The sequence below is a fragment of the Thamnophis sirtalis genome, unplaced genomic scaffold (genome assembly GCF_051295495.1).
Source record: "Thamnophis sirtalis isolate CommonGarterSnake01/CBP01778 unplaced genomic scaffold, rThaSir2_p1.2 scaffold_1, whole genome shotgun sequence".
NCBI classification, from domain to species: domain Eukaryota; kingdom Metazoa; phylum Chordata; class Lepidosauria; order Squamata; family Natricidae; genus Thamnophis; species Thamnophis sirtalis.
Genome location: NW_028261381.1, coordinates 155,349,087 through 155,365,623, shown reverse-complemented (window position 1 = coordinate 155,365,623; position 16,537 = coordinate 155,349,087). Strand labels below are relative to the sequence as shown.

Here is a 16,537-nt window from a genome sequence, read left to right as displayed (position 1 = left end):
CTGGACATCTGGCTTCCACAGAGGTGTCTTTCTAAAACAGGGGTGTCAAACTCAAGGCCCGGGGGCCAGCTCCACCTGGAAACAGTGAAGGACTGGCCCGGGGTGCCTCTGCCACTGAAAACGGAGCTCAGGAGTGATGCATCCATTTTCATTGGCAGAAGGTTGCAGGACGCCATTGCAGCAAAAAATGGAGCCCACGAGGGCCGTATGTGGCCCTCCCGAGCTCTGTTTTCACTGGCAGAGGGCTGCAATAGTCACAGCCAAAAAAGGAGCTCGGGAGCCTGTTTTCACCGGCAGAGCGCTCAAGCCGCCACAGTGTCCACTGATACAAGTGACATCAAGCTGGCTACACTCACCCTGGCCCCCTGAAGTCAAACACAACCCTTATGCAGTTCTCAATGAAATTGAGTTTGACACCCCTGTTCTAACAAATATCCAACCAAAACTTCAGAATACATGGGTTTGTGCTCTTTTCAAAGAGCAATAAGTCTGTATTTAAACCCAGGTTATTTTGAAAGAGTGCTAGATCTGCATTTTTTTTAAACAGGTTGTTAGTACTGTATGGCATAGTATGTCTGGAGGGCCGGCTTCTGCTGGTTTGGGCCCAATGAGTGCATTGTAGGTTTTCTTCTAGCTCTGCTGAGAAGTTTTTGCATCACTATACTTTTATCTCTTTTTATTACAGTCCTTTGCCTAGTTCTATGACAAACTACTTACTCTTTCCCAGTTCAGCCAACAATGACCATTCACTGTCAGCCTTTATATCTCTTGAAGTATTTACCAATTTGGGATAAGTATATGACAACAACCTCAGCTTTATCAATATCTTGCAATTGATATCTGGTATGTAGTTTAATGTAAAGGAGGACTAGGGATGACATGATAGCAATGTTCCGATATCTCAGGGATTGCCACAAAGAAGAGGGAGTCAAGCTATTCTCAAAACCACCTGAAGGTAGAATAAGAAGCAATGTGAAGAAACTAATCAAAGAGAGAAGCAACTTAGAACTAAGGAGAAATTTCCTGACAGTTAGAACAATTAATCAATAAACAGTAACAGAGTTGGAAGGGACCTTGGAGGTCATCTCGTCCAACCCCCTGCTCATGCAGGAGAGCTGTACTAGGGATTCCAACCGCTGAACTCCGGACCTTTCCGATCAACTAGCTCAGTGGAACAACTTGTCTCCAGAAGTTGTGGATGCTCCAACATTAGAAGTTTTTAAGAAGAGATTGGAGAACCATTTGTCTGAAATGGTATAGGGTTTCCTGCCTAAGCAGGGGGTTGGACTTGAAGACCTCCAAGGTCACTTCCAATTCTGTTATTCTATATTCTGTACAAAGGGGTCCAGAACTGGGGTGAACTTGACAAGAACAATATGGCAGAGAGTAATTGGATGAAGTGGAAGAAGGTGTCTCAAATGTCCTTCATACTTTCTGACCAGCCAATTAATTTATTTCACAACCGAAATCTAATGGTCTTCCTAAAGGACACTAAAATCATGTTCAAAAATAGACTGACTGAAAGTTCACTCCTCCAGTTTATCACATGGAACATTTAAAAGGTTTTCCCAGTTGCAATATATGGCTGTGAAAGTTGGACCATAAGAAAGGCTGAGCGCCAAAGAATTGAGGCCTTTGAACTATGATGCTGGAGAAGACTCCTGTGAGTCCCTTGGGCTGCAAGGTGATCAAACCGGTCAGTCCTAGAGGAGATCAAACCTGACTGTTCTTTAAATGTCCAGATCCTGCAGATGAAACTCAAATACTTTGGCCACCTAATGAGAAGGAAGGACTCACCGGAGAAGAGCCTAATTCTGGGAAAGATTGAGGGCAAAAGAAGAAGGGGATGGAAGGGAATGAGGTGGCTGGATGGAGTCACCAAAGCAGTAAGCATGAGCTTAAATGGACTCCAGAGGATGGTAGAGGACAGGAAAGCCTGGTGGAATGTTGTCCATGGGGTCGCAATGGGTCGGACACGACTTCGCAAGTAACAACAACCAAGCTCTCCATCCCGGGCAATCACCTATATTTATCATACCTTAATCAGAGCATTTACGACTTGTTTTCCTGAATGTTCTCCAAGGCCAGTGGAACATTTCTTGGAGAAACTTCTGTTCCAGCATTTTGTGGTTGTTTTTGCCATGAATTGCAAAGTCGTAAGTAATTGGAAAAAATCACAATGGACTAATTTCATACAACACATTAAATGTAAACCATAATTTCCAATTACTAGTACTATACTATTGCTTAGCATAGTTATTATTACATGTTTATTACTACACCTGTGAGTCACTTAGGTGAGATGGGTGATGTAGAAATGTGATAAATAAATAAAAATAAAGTAAATAAATGTTTCTGTAATAATAATCCATCATTGCCTTGTGACATGGCACTAAATCAGAGTCTGGCTTATTCCTGAACATGGTGGGTGTTTTGATCAATGTAAATCATTGTAAAATGATCATATGTAAAATGGGGATATGGATGAGCAAATCACTGTATTTTTGGAGTATAAGACACACCTTCCCCCCCAAAAAAGAGGGTGAAAATCTGGGTACGTCTTATACACTGAATAGAGCCATTTTTGGCCTTTCCAAACCCCACTCCACACATCCTGTTTTTTGAAAAAATAGACACGCAGATAGTTTGGGAGGCCTGCAACATGCTCCTGAGGCCTGGGGAGGGCAAAAACTGCCTTGTTTTTCGCAAAAACTGGCTTGTTTTTTGCAAAAAACAAGGCATGCATAGGGTTTGGGAGGTCTGCAGATTGCTCCTGGGGGCCTGTGGAGGGCAAAAACTTTCTTTAAAAAAATTACCTCTTCAAAATCTTGGTGCGTCTTATACTCCGGTGCATCTTATAGTCTGAAAAATATGGTATGCTTTCAATTTAATTCATGTTTATATTTAACATGCATCTTTTAAAAAGTGCTAGTAATATCCTTCAGGGAAGTACTTATGGGGAACCATTGCAATAGAGAAAGCAAGTTTTTCCCTGTTAAGAACATAATGTGATTTTTTTTCCTTCCAAGCTTACATTATGTTCGGCTCTAAGATCCTTTTATAGATTTAAAGTAGGTTTGAATGAATTTCAGAATAACTGAACACTTAATAATTGTATGAGTAATAAACACATCCCTCCAAAAGTACTGTATTAGCAACCCCAACAATTTATAGAAGAGAGAAAAAGCATTCTCCAAGCATTTAGCCAAAATAGTTCTTTAAAAAAAAATTGTACATTTAGTTTGGGAAATGTATCAAGATAGGTTATCTGGACACTCAGCAGATGCAGTTCTACAAAAAAACTATTCTTCAATGAAACCTTCCACTCCTAAAAATAATTGAGAATCAGGCCTGTGCAGATAAATAATCTAATCCCACCACTACACTGCATATCAGCTGTAACAAATGGTTCTCACTGACCTCTTTAAAGGGTGTGTGTGTGTTTGTGGGGAAACTGTGGAGACATAGAAGTCACATCTTTCTTCTACTCCAGATTCTTATGGTGGTTGAAGCAGCAAGGCTAAATTAACAAGTCTTACCCTTCTTCTAACGTTTTCCCTAAGGCAGCCTTCTCAAACACGTTTTGTAGATAGGGCAGGGATGAAATGCTACCAGTTTGGACCGGTTCGCTTGAAGTAGTAGTAAAAATGCTACTGGTTCGCCCGAACCGGTAGTAAAAAAAATGCTACTGGTTCGCCCGAACCGGTAGTAAAAAAATGCTACTGGTTCGCCCGAATTGGTATTTCCAATGATCAGCTGTGACACATGATTTATATTAGCTAGAATCATCAAATTTCCTGCTTTCTACCTAATTTAAATTGCGCATCACAGCTGATTGTCAGAAATCGAACATCTTGCGCATGCACAGAGGTGGCGCGTGCACTCACATCGCCCAAACCGGTAGTGAAGGTAAGTTGATTTCACCCCTGAGATAGGGTCTATCAGTATCTACAGAAAGAAGGAGAATGGAACAAATCGGTCTCTATGTTCATGTGCCTTGCAATAAATGTCTTAATAATGAATAATCATTGTATCAATAATGATAAATCTGGTATCATCTTATCTCGAATGCTATCTTAAAATCCATTAGTATATCTAAGCCACACACTAAGAAAAGGGAAGGTTATAGCAATAGCAATAGCAGTAGACTTATATACCGCTTCATAGGGCTTTCAGCCCTCTCTAAGCAGTTTACAGAGTCAGCATATTGCCCCCACAATCCGGGTCCTCATTTTACCCACCTCGGAAGGATGGAAGGCTGAGTCAACCCTGAGCCGGTGAGATTTGAACCGCTGAGCTGCAGAACTAGCAGTCAGCTGAAGTGACTGCAGTACTGCACCCTAACTACTGTGCCACCTCGACTCTTATCTATATCTGTAATAGGAAAAATACCAAAATTCCTAATTAGCTTAAAATATTTATTAAGCTAACTCTGGGGTGGCAAAATAAAACATGGAACATTTCTGGTAACCTTCAAAGTTGCCTAATACAGTCACCTAATTTACATTTTGAAATCAATATGTATATATTCTAAATGTAATTTGCACCTGGCCAATTTGCATATCTATGTGTGTGTGTGTATGGATATGCTAAAGGGGGTGGCAAAATGGAGCTTCTTTATTCTACGGAAGGCAAATGGTGAATTAGGATCTATGCCTATTGCAGCCAGCCTGACAGAAGCAGATACTTCACTAGTTCTGCGAGGTTTTCTTGCTTGCTCACTAGTGCATTTCAATGTACCACACAACCTTGTCACAGAGAGACAAACATGTCACACATCTACACCATCAGTCTTCTCCACAGGTGGAAAAAACAGCAGGCCACCGACAACATAGAACACTTGGTCCCATTTCATATGGATGTCATGGGCAGGATGGGGGCAGGAAGAGGGGACCCCCTCCAAAAAAAAAATCCAAAAAGGAAAGCGAAAGCAAAACAGCAACAAAACAAGAACCACACCCTGAAACAAAAACAAAAAAAATATATGCCCAGAAGCGCAGCTCAAGAGGCAATGCTAAGCGTGCTCGGTTCACCCACCGGCCGAATTCAGAGATTGTAAAGAGGAGTGCAAACTCATTTGGTGGGACGAGGATCTTAGCTCAAAGTAGGATCTCCCCGGAAAGCTGTTTTGCAGGTTAAGGGTGGAAGAGAAAGGACTTGATCTACGCAGCGGCAGCCTTTCCAAAGGCACTGGGAATGTCAGGGCCTGCTCCTCAGGTTCGGAGTCTAAATGTAAGATCAAGGCAAACTCAAGGTCAGAACTCTGTTGAAAAACTGTATGCCATTACAAAGACATACTTCCAACAAGGTACCACAACCACCATTGGCGTCAATGCAGTGGGAGAGGAGGGATTGCTGTTCGAAATAATAAGATTACAATTCTAGGACCAAAAAAAATGAAATATCAACTCCCCAGTGGGTACTTACAGAGCGACTACAGAGAGGAGGAGGAGGAGGAGAACTCTCCCCCTGCCCATTAACCTGGATGTACAGGTCGTCCACGACTTATGATTGCAATTGGAACAAGAACTTCCATTGGTTAAGTGAATCATGACTTATTTTATGGCCTGTTTTGCCCTTCTTGAGCGTGTCCCTGCAGTTGTTAAGTAAATCATGCAGGCATTAAGCAGATCCAGCTTTCTCTGTTGATTTGTCGGAAGGTCAGGAATGGTGATCACATGACCAGGGGCACTACTACCATCATCAATAAATGCCAATTGCCAAGCACCCAAAATTTGATCACATGACCATGGGGATGCTGTGATGGTCCTAAGTGCCCTGTGGCCATAAGTCACTTTTTCCAGTGTTGGTGAATTTCAAAAATAATCGGATAGTTGTAAATCCAGGACTGTCAATATTAAAATGTTGCAGAAGAGATAGCAAAGTTAACTAGCAGTGGGAGTTTTCCCCACTACTTTGCACACAAATCTCTAGTGTGTTTTACAGTCCCTGTTATTTCTATGGGTTTTTTTTAAAGCCTAGTTGGGGAATTTCCATTTCTTTTCTCCAAAAGTTGTTCAACATTCATTTTCCACTTTTCTTCCGAAAGGACTATAAGAAGCTTTTGTTATTGCAACTAACATATTAAAGATAGGGAAGATTTCTGCACAATTACTGAATGTCTGTATTCACAGGAAGCCATGGTTTGCTTTAAGCATAGTATATTCAATAAACTAAAATGGTTGGATTCACATAACACACCATACCAAAAAAATCAAGGCTTGGTGCTATGTCCTAATTAAGCCAATACATCTCATAATAGCAGCTCTAGCAGTATGAAGAATGATTCTTTAGATGTACAGGGTGGGATCAGGTCAGTCCAACAAAGTAGATCAATTTTCTGTGCATAATTTCTGTGCGGCATAGATATACCTGAAATAGGTATCTCAGAATCTTTACACAAGGGCTGAGGATGGTAGAGTGAAGGCCTGTAATACAGGCACCAATCACTTAATATGCAATGCCCAGTCAGTGCCCACAACATGCATTTTAAACATGAGTTTACATTGTGGGTACAACAGCAATGGATTTGTTATTCAGGAGGAGAACATTGTATTTATGTGGACTGATGGGCAAACCTAGATGTTTAAAGATCTAAATTTCAACTAGATGAAATTTTAGTTTGAATTTCACTCTACTGAGTCTTTGCTCCATGACAATTTCATAAACTACAATTCAGGAAAAGATGCTCTTTACTTGATTGGCCTTCTCTAGTTACATCCAAATGACCTCCCTAAGCTCTGATGGTAGATGTTGCTTGAATGCTTGAATGTCTTGTCCAGTTAGCCCATTTTCCTTGATCAAAATGAGCACATTTCTTAGAGTCCACATAAAGTTTCCCAGAGTTACAATTTCCAGGAGAAACCAGTTTGGTGTAATGGTTAAGGCATCAGGCTAGAACCTGGAAGACGGTAAGCTCATCTCACAATGAGCATCCATCCAGCTGGGTGATCTTGGACTAGTCACTTTCTCTCAGCCCTAGGAAGGAAACAGTGAGAATTGTCCAAGAACTTGGCACAATTGAATAGAAAAAAAAATCCAGATTTGTGATAGATACTCTCTATTCTTATGCTCAACTTTCATTATCAGGAATTTCCACATGTTCAGTTTATTCATAGCTGCAAGTTAACATTTCTAGTCTGATACCCTTCTCAATCTCCCAGGTCAGATAGGGGGGAAAATCAAGTTATCAGGAAGTCACAAACATTTCTGTAAGAAGGTTGAATAACTACAAAAGCCGAGACCTAAAGATAAGTGGCCACATTGGCAATCATTTATTGTTCATGCCTACATGTCATAACCCTCCCCCGTGTGAATTAGTCACCACTTTACTTGAAGAATTGTAGAAGTTATAGTATTGGTTCAATCTCCAGCACCACTGGAGCAATGTCTGCAATCCATGGAGCTGTCTGAGGTCCTGAAATAGCTGATATTACCAGGTTCATCTTACCTCTTTTTAAACCACTAACTATGTTTATTTCAAAATAGATTTCCCCACCTATCAATTTATAATCAAGCTAGAACAGCATAGGGGAGCAAAAACCACAGATCAGTGCTATCAACAACTAGGGAAATGGGGCAATAATGGAGCATATGATAGACATATTACTGAGATATAATTGATGCATCATGCCCTCCATCTTTAGAAAAGCAACTACCACAATGCATGAGAAATGAATCTTATAATGTGGAAAGGCTGTACATGGTTTACAGAATAAGGCTTAATCCTATTCTGGAAGATAATGGGAAAATACCATTTCAAAGTTGTAAAAATTATTTAGAACAGTTTTAATGAAGAGTAACCCTTAAATTATTTTATGTCTTAACAATTCACATTTGGGAATGTCTCCTTAGTAATTAAATAGGAAAGATTGTATGGCTAAACAATAGAAGGCAAAGATTATAATTTGCTTCACACAATACTGAAATACTTCAGCTGATGCATTCTTAAAAGAGAATATATTTAACATATTTAATTTATTACATTTGTTATAGTCACTGAAGAGAACTCTGGGTAGCTTACACAATACATTTTCTCTTTTCTTTTAAATTAGCAATAAGAAACTCATATTGCTTTTTTTATAAAAGCTCTAGGTTTGACACACTTGATCACATTTTGAAATAAGTATAAACCTTTTTGTAACAGGTTTTTCTACAAATATTATCCTAATTTGACACATATGGAGGACACCAGTTTAGGAAACACTGCTCTGAATTTTCTTTTGTACATTCCGATGTGGTTTTATGATTCAAATACCAAGCAATTAACTGAATTATTATTATATTAGTGAAAGCTAAGGCACAAGAGATTGCTAAGGGAGAAGTTAAAGAAGTCCAAGAATTAAAACAACATAACAGGCACAAACCCTCTATGAATTTCTGTATATCCAATTCACGCACTCCCTTCCCCAAGTGCTTTTGCAATTTAAGATTGAACAAAAAAGTATCCCTTGACCAACTTTCAGTTTTTTTCTCTGTTACTTTTGGGGTTGGATGAAATAGGATTCCAACTTGGCAAATAGAATAAAAAAAACATGGTTCAAACAAGCAGTGCTGAGATGGGCAACTTCTTGTTTCCTCATGTGCAGATAGAGAAAAGTTATGTTCCATGAGATTTTTTTTCAAACCCCCCCACACACACATTTGCACTGATGATACCTAATTGGGTAAAGAAACGTCTGCAAGCAAACAGCCAAGCTCAGAGAGCACCAAAGATTCAATCATTCAACCCTGAGCTACATACAGTATATTCTCTTTTGTTGAAAAGCCTTCCAATCAGAACTCACCCTCTGAAGTCTGCAGGACCAATGTCTTGCTGTAGGGGCTGACTCCTGTCTTGTTGAAGGCCTTTACCCGAGCACTGTAGGTGCTGTTGAAGTGCAGACCATCCACAGTGCACATTGTCTCCTTCCCAACGTAAACCTCCTAAACACAAAACACATAAATTTGCCTTGTAGTGGGTCAGATTACTTCTCTTCCAATTTGTCAAGTTCTGATTACTCTGTGTGGTAGTAATTCTCCCAAATAGCAGCAGACGTCATATTTCCCAACACGGCATTCTCAAGTTAGGGAAGGCAAAACTAGCCTTCCCTAACTTGCTGTCTCTCTGGAGTACAATTGCGAGCAGAGGGGCTGGATTAGATTTTTGCATTAGAGGTGAGCTAATTTTCCCAGGTCAAGGGTGACACTTGGAGCTCCAACTCAAACATAGTTTAATTGGGTTTTGTTCATCAGGTAGCCAAATTACTTTCCAGATTCACATCACATTTCTTTATGAATTGCTTACCCTGAACTGGCCACCATTCCCATCATCCAGTTCCAAGATGTATCCTTCCACCTGCACTGTGGACAGAGGTGGCTGCTTCCACGACAATGTGGCACTATTGTTATGGGTACAACATTCTTCCAGTTGAAGGATTGGTGGTGCTGGCACTGGGGAGGAAGCTAAACAGAAATTAGTGTAACCCCGACTTCTACCTCCAGCCAAGATGCAAATTGCGGCTTCTGGATTCTGCAAGAGTGAGCTTGGTCTTGGAGGAGAGATCCAAGAATATTTCACTTAATAGCAAAGATATGCAAGGAGAATATTTCATCTGGAGAACATCAACAAATGCTCTGTGTTGCTGCAAAACTCTGTCTATATATCATATTTTGATATGCCTTTATTAAACAAGGCTATAACATGAAATAATCTCATTCTGAAGCCTCTCTTGGAAGTTTAGAAAGAGGCTAACTTCCATGAGCCAGCAAGTTGTGAGCGAAAGAATTTGGGCACATACACCAACTCAGCTAAAAATGTTTTAATCTGAGAGCAAGTCTAGAAATTAACAGCTTCAGAAAGTTCATGAAACATGTTTGTTAATTCTGAGAAAACAAGCTAAAGCCTACTTTCATTTTCTAATTTTTAGAGTGTTAGATTGTTGATTCAAACCATGTTTGAAGATAGTTTTCAATTTTTTCTTTACTTGGCAGCCCCGCCTGTTGTGGTTCATTGTGTGCTGGTACAAAGGCAGCACAAGATCAAAGAAAGAATGTGATTGAAGATATGGATGCAGAAACATAAAAGGGCAAATAAAGAAGTCCCAGTGATATATTTCCTTTCTCCCCATCAGAGAAAAAAACAATGGAATTCAGAGTGGTAAAACCTTTGTATGCCCAACGCTATAGCAAAAAAGCTTGGAAGAAAAATATACGCATTTAGTATTCTGAGAAACTGATTTTTTTTAAATGACTGTGACACTTCCTAGGTTACTGAGCTGTTGACTACAATTAAGCCATCCAACAGTATAAAATTTATAGTAGCAAGCACATCCTGTTAAAATCTCCAAACTCGGAGCTTTCAGAATTGTTCTTAACGGTTTCTTAATAGATGAAAAAGCTTGAGGTATTTCAGTTAATATTTGGGAAGGAGGCTGCCAGGGGAAACCTGAGGTTAGGTGAGACTGGGATGGCTTTCTTTTAATGATGTTGCCACCCCCTTGCAATCTTATTTGGAGATCAATTACAAAAGGGAAATAAGTTTCAGAAGTAATCAATTTTACTTCCGATGAAAGTTCCCAACCTCTCCAAAGATTCTACCATTGAAATTCAGTAGCAAATCCCAAATTATTTACGTGTTTTTTTTAATTAATTATCTGTGGAAACAAGATAGCAAATCCCAAAAAATGATGAAAATTTTTATTGGTTTCAAAAATAAGATGTGTAAGCCACTAGTTTGACTTAACTCATCTCAAGTGAGTAAAAACCAAAATCCCGCACAGGATGGACTTTGTCCCTTTACACAATAGGATATCTCAGCTCCGGATGGTTAGATTCAGTTATGTTATTCTGACCATCCACAGCTGAGACATCCTAGAAGGAGAAACATCCAGCTGTTGATACGTATATCTATTACATAAACCCTGTTAATACATTACAAGATTTGTATGGTCCAGTGGTTAAGCCATTGGATTAGAATTAAGAAGACCTGAGTTCTAGTCCAGCCTCAAGCATGGAAGCTAAATAGGAGAACTTCAGGCAGTCATTTTCACCTTAAGAAAAATGCAGTGGTAAATAATTTCCAAAACTTCTTTCTAGGTAGTCTTGCCCATGTAATTGCCAGGAATTAGGAATAGTGTTTCCCCAAAAATAACCCAGGGTCTTTTGACCCCTGAAATAAGTACTTGGCCTTATTTTCGGGGAGGTCTTATTATTTTTGAGGTGCAGGAAGGGCAAGCCTGGTCACATCATGGTTGCTGCTTTGTTGCACTGCTGCAACAGCCAGGTAGGTCACTGGGCCTGCCATTCTTTTTGAGCTGGCCATTAACATGACAGAAAGGGCATGGTGGCTAGAGTTGCGGGAATGGCTGTTAAGTAAGGGCATGTGAGGTGCGTGGGGTGTTCCCCCTCCCTTTCCCCCCCAACAGCCTCACCTTGTGTTGTTGTTTGCGCAGCAAGCAACCAGATGAAATGGGGACCGGTTGCGCATGCACTTAAATATTTTTGAGGAGGGCTTATTTTGGGGGGAGGGCTAATTTTAGTGCATGCGCTCAAAAGCCTGATTGGTCTTATTATCCGGAGAGGTCTTATTTTCAGGGAAACGGTAGTTTATGTAATTATAATTATGTGAGGCAGAAAAAAAAATCACATCTATTGCCCATATGTCCTCCATTGTGTTCCTGGTGGCCCAAGACCAGCCTAATTTCTTTCTGAGAACGGAATGAAGGCTATTGATAGGCAAACATTGGATTTGGAATCCAGATTAGACAGAGGGGATGAGGCCAAGAATGTGGGAGAGTAGGACACACATAATTCTTTCTCCCTTTCACTCTATTTAAATCTGTAGAACCTTTATTATTTTAATATACATTTAATTATATGGATATTTAGGATAGCTTTGGGTAGTACTTTAAGTCAATTGCCACTTTGAAAGCACAGAGATAAAATACATTTACATTTCATTTGCATGAAGTCGAGTTGGTGGATGGACTGCAACAAAGGGGCACTATCCAGGTTGAGGTCGAAGTCTGTGGTCATCCTTGGGGAGAGTGTCCCTTTCCCCCACTGATCCTCAGTCAGGTGCACCCTTCGTATCAGTGCATCAGAAATCTATTGAGAAGGAAAAGCCAAGAATCAATGTGTCAGATTTATGCATAGATCTCTGTGAGAATCCTCTGGGAGGATAATAGCAATAGCACTTAGACTTATATACTGCTTCATAGTGCTTTACAGCCCTCTCTAAGCAGTTTACAGAGCCAGCACATTGCCCCCAACAATCTGGGTAGTCATTTTATTCACCTCGGAAGCATGGAAGGCTGAGTCAACCTTGAGCCAGTCAGAATCGAACTCCTGGCAGTGAGCAATGAGTTAGCCTGCAATACTGCATTCTAACCACTGTGCCACCATGGCTTATAAACCTCAATTGATAATGCAAAATTCATGTTCAATCTCAGTATGTTCCTGGTTGCACCTAAGCCTACATGAGAACTTGAGAATTTGCCCCTATTAATCAGAGGTGGGTTCCTACCAGTTCGCACCTATTCGGTAGAACCAGTTCGTCAAATCTACGGAACCGGTTAGAAGAGGTTCCACCAGTGGACCCAGAAAGCAGGCCACACCTACAGAAGAGGTTCCAAAAATTTTTGAAACCCACCACTGGTCCTTGGATATGATTATTCTACACTATCATGCTCATATTTATAAAATTCAGTGCCTCTGTGAAAGGTAAGGATGACTACTGTGTTTGTGGTGCAATCAGAACATTGTGTGTGTTGAAGTTGTTTTAACGCAAACCAAAGATGCCTTTTAAAAAACAAGTTTACATCATATTCTTATGCATGCCAGTGCTGTGTGTGAGGTAATTTAAGGTGGTTCTGACAAGTGTCATTGCCATCTTCATATCTGGTCACATGAGCAGCAAGCCACTCCCATCTGGTCACATGGGCAGCAAGCCACTCCCACAAAGGAGGCCACAACCACAGAGTAGGTTCGAACAATTTTTGAAACCCACCACTGCTATTAATGGAATAAATAAATATGAGTGTTGCTTATCTCCCAAAGGGGAAACAATGCATTACAATTCCCATTATCCCCTGACAACCGACCTATGGTAGGTCAGACGTTATTGAAGCTGATGACATTCCACATCATGTGTGGTTTTATGCATTGGAGAGAAACAATGATGAAAAAGGCATACACTATAAGTGGTGTTGTTCATATATGAGATTAATGTAAAGCCTAACAATTCCAACATGTTTTGATCTCATGTTAACTCACTAGGGGAAATGTTAATTTCACAAAAAGGGATCAAACTTTAAGAATCTGTTGCTTCAAAAAAGCTCATGAAGGACGTAGCTTGAAATCAGTCAGTCAATCAGTACAGTTGCGCTCTACATGGGGCTGCCCTTGAAGAGTGTTCGAAGACTTCAGTTAGTCCAGAACGCAGCTGCGCGAGCGATTGTGGGTGCACCCAGGTACACCCACGTCACACCTATCCTCCGCGAGCTGCACTGGCTACCCATTAGTCTCCGAATCTGCTTCAAGGTGCTGGTCGCTACCTATAAAGCCCTACATAGCATCGGACCTGGGTACCTGAGAGACCGCCTCCTGCCGATTACCTCCCATAGACCGATTAGATCTCACAGGTTAGGTCTCCTCCGGATTCCATCCGCCAGCCAATGTCGGCTGGCGACCCCCCCGGGGGAGAGCCTTCTCTGTTGCAGCTCCAGCCCTCTGGAATGATCTCCCTGTCGAGATCCGGACCCTCACTACCCTCCCGGCCTTCCGCAAAGCCACCAAGTCCTGGCTGCTCCAGCAGGCCGGGGGGCCTGTGAAATATCCAGCCCCACGGAAATTGTGAATGTTGCGGTTTTTGTTTTTAAAGTGTTGTCTTTGTCTAGTTTTCCCCCTTCCCTTGTCTATTATGAGCCGCCCAGAGTCCTTTGGGAGTGGGCGGCATACAAGACAAATAAATACAATACAATACACATACAATACAGTAGCTACCACGTATAGATGTGCAAGGTAATGATGCAGTGAGATCTTCATTTAACTAATTAAACTTGAGTATCTTGGGGATACTCTATGGAGATTTTCAATCATCATAGACTTTGGTCATGGTTATCCCGAAGATGCTTTTCAAAAGGCAAGTGGACTTGCTGTCATGCCTTTTCTTTTGGACTTTAGGCCACACTTTCTACTGTTTACTTTCTATTATGGGGAAATGGGAGGGGGGATTATATGGAGTTGGGGATGATATGTAGACATAATAACATTCTTCTTAGAAAGCCAAGGCCATCCTTGTCTCTGCACCTGGCCGGAACTGGATGGGTGGAAGCTGCCAGAATGGCAGTGGAAGATTGGACCATTTGATGGACTTGTGGGTGTGGGGGCAGGATCTTGAAGTTTCAACTGGGTGGGAAAACCTGGAAGTTAAATACGATTTAATTTGGGATGTTATTTGGAACCCTGACAATTGCCTTTTCAAAAGCACCTTTGGGACGACTTGAGGGTTTTTGTTTAGCCATATATAGAACCAGACTTTTGAGGGGAGAAGGGAAGGCAGGGGTGGGCTTCAATAATTTTAGCATGGGATTCTCTGCCTGGTTGCTGGGTGGGTGTGGTTATGGTGGGCATGGCCTAGTCGGCCTCCTGCACCACGGCAGGGAGGAGGGTGTTTTTGACCTCCCTGGGTTCCAGGGGCCTTCCAGTCCATTTCCAGCCTTCCGAAACTTCTGGTAGGCCCATTTTTTGCCCTCCCTGAGCCTCCATGCATGCCCTGCACTTACCTACATCCAAAATGGGCCACGTGGGAACTCCTGGGATGAGATGGGAGGAGTGGGCTGAGCCAGCCAGGAGTGGGATTTGGGGGTTCTTTGAACTGCACAGAATCTTAGCTAGAGGTTCTCCCGAACCCCTGTGAATCCCCATCAGCCCACCCCTGAGGGGAGGTACAAATGAACTCCCTATAGCCAACCACTTTTTCCTATTTAGTTCATTCTATCCATATTTGAGATTAAGATCTATATGGCCATTTTGTTTTTCACCCTTACCACCAGTCACATTGGGGGGGGGGGTGGAGAACCTAAAAATGATTCATATAGACCCTCATGATATCACCATGGCTTTAATTTGTGGGGCTTTTATTCTCATGAATGGGACTGGAAATATCAGCCTCTCAGTATCTTTTGTGGTTTCTAGGAGGTCAGAAAAATTGATTAGGGGTTTACTGATCAAATCATCCAAAGATTATCTACTGATCTGCCACACTTCCCAAGAAGATGAAGAAGCTTCTTGGATGAGAAGTGAAATGTCTTCAAAGGAAAAGCAGAATGTCCAGTTGATTTTTTGGAGAAAAAAAGCACCTTTTGGACAATCATGACCTGGATGACTGAGAATCTCCATAGCAACCTTCCATAAAATACTCACAGAGAGGGATTTTATTCATTTTCCTAAACTGCAAGGAGGAAAGAACAGGGTGATCCCCCCCCCAAAAGGAGTCAAAATGGTGATCCTAATTATGCAATTGAAGCTCTGCTCCTTTTCTATCATGACCCAGTTAGCAATAGCACTTAGACTTATATACCACTTCATAGGGCTTTACATCCCTCTCTAAGCGATTTACAGAGTCAGCGTATTGCCCCCAACAATCTGGGTCCTCATTTTACCAACCTTGGAAGGATGGAAGGCTGAGTCAACCTTGAGCCTGGTGAGATTCGAACTGCCAAATTGCAGGCAACCGGCAGGCACCAGAAGTAGCCTGCAATACTGGACTCTAACCACTTTGCCACTGTGGCTCAGGTAAAAAGGGACATGGTTTTAATTCTAATTCTTGACAGAATGTCTTAAATACTTAAAAAGACTAAGTAGTTTATTTTCTCAAGCCAACACCATTGTTATTTCTCTTCTCAAGGTATTATCCCTTTAAATAATTTCTGTTCCTGAGTGCAACTTCTTGTAAGATAGAAAATTAATCCAAGCAGGGTGCAAATAAGGAGCGAATTGTAATGACTTCCAACTGAATTCAATGGGAAATAGATTTAGGTGTTTGGGGAGATGCATTAAAGCTATCTTGTCAAAGTACCCTGAGTAGCATAGCCTTCCCCCCATTTTCATATATTCCTGCCTCAACAAATGGGCCGATAAGTTTCCATTCTATTCCATAGGAAATTGTTGCGTCATCATGGAATGGGCCCTTTTGAAACCTCAGAACCTGTTACTCAGCTCACAGTGGGCGCGAAGCCATGAGAAGAGCCAATCCATACTTCCCTAACTGGAAAGAAAAAGAAAAAACAGTCACCTGCAAGAATCCACTGGGGTCATTCTCTTTGATGACCTCCAGACAGTATTCCATCAGCCCCGTTGTCTGGCGCAGCTTCACTGTGCAGTGAGAGATCTGATCACGTACCACCTGCAATAAAATACAGAAATGATAAAGACCTGCTTAGACCAGGTAGAGATGCTTTGGCAGATAAGAACCATGCCTGGAGAATTTGGGAAAGTATTCTGGCCAGAAACGCAATGGATCACTTATTCCTCACTGCCCCTCAGCTGATTTTGC

The 16,537-nt window shown here is 41.4% G+C and overlaps 1 protein-coding gene across 8 annotated transcripts in view; it reads right to left on the bottom strand.

The window, feature by feature from the left end:
- Positions 1–16,537, bottom strand: part of TRIM9 (tripartite motif containing 9) — a 72,221-nt gene that overhangs the window by 14,439 nt on the left and 41,245 nt on the right. For 3 of the 8 annotated variants that reach the window (XM_087728574.1, XM_087728588.1, XM_087728595.1), the window contains exons 4-8: positions 16,277–16,387; positions 11,934–12,087; positions 9,287–9,444; positions 8,787–8,925; positions 5,038–5,226 (exon numbers count right to left, since the gene is read on the bottom strand). In XM_087728574.1, coding sequence (XP_087584700.1) covers positions 5,038–5,226; positions 8,787–8,925; positions 9,287–9,444; positions 11,934–12,087; positions 16,277–16,387 — 751 coding nt within the window. The remainder of the gene's footprint in view (positions 1–5,037; positions 5,227–8,786; positions 8,926–9,286; positions 9,445–11,933; positions 12,088–16,276; positions 16,388–16,537) is intronic. The other 5 variants (XM_087728581.1, XM_087728600.1, XM_087728608.1 and 2 more) reach the window with 3 other exon arrangements.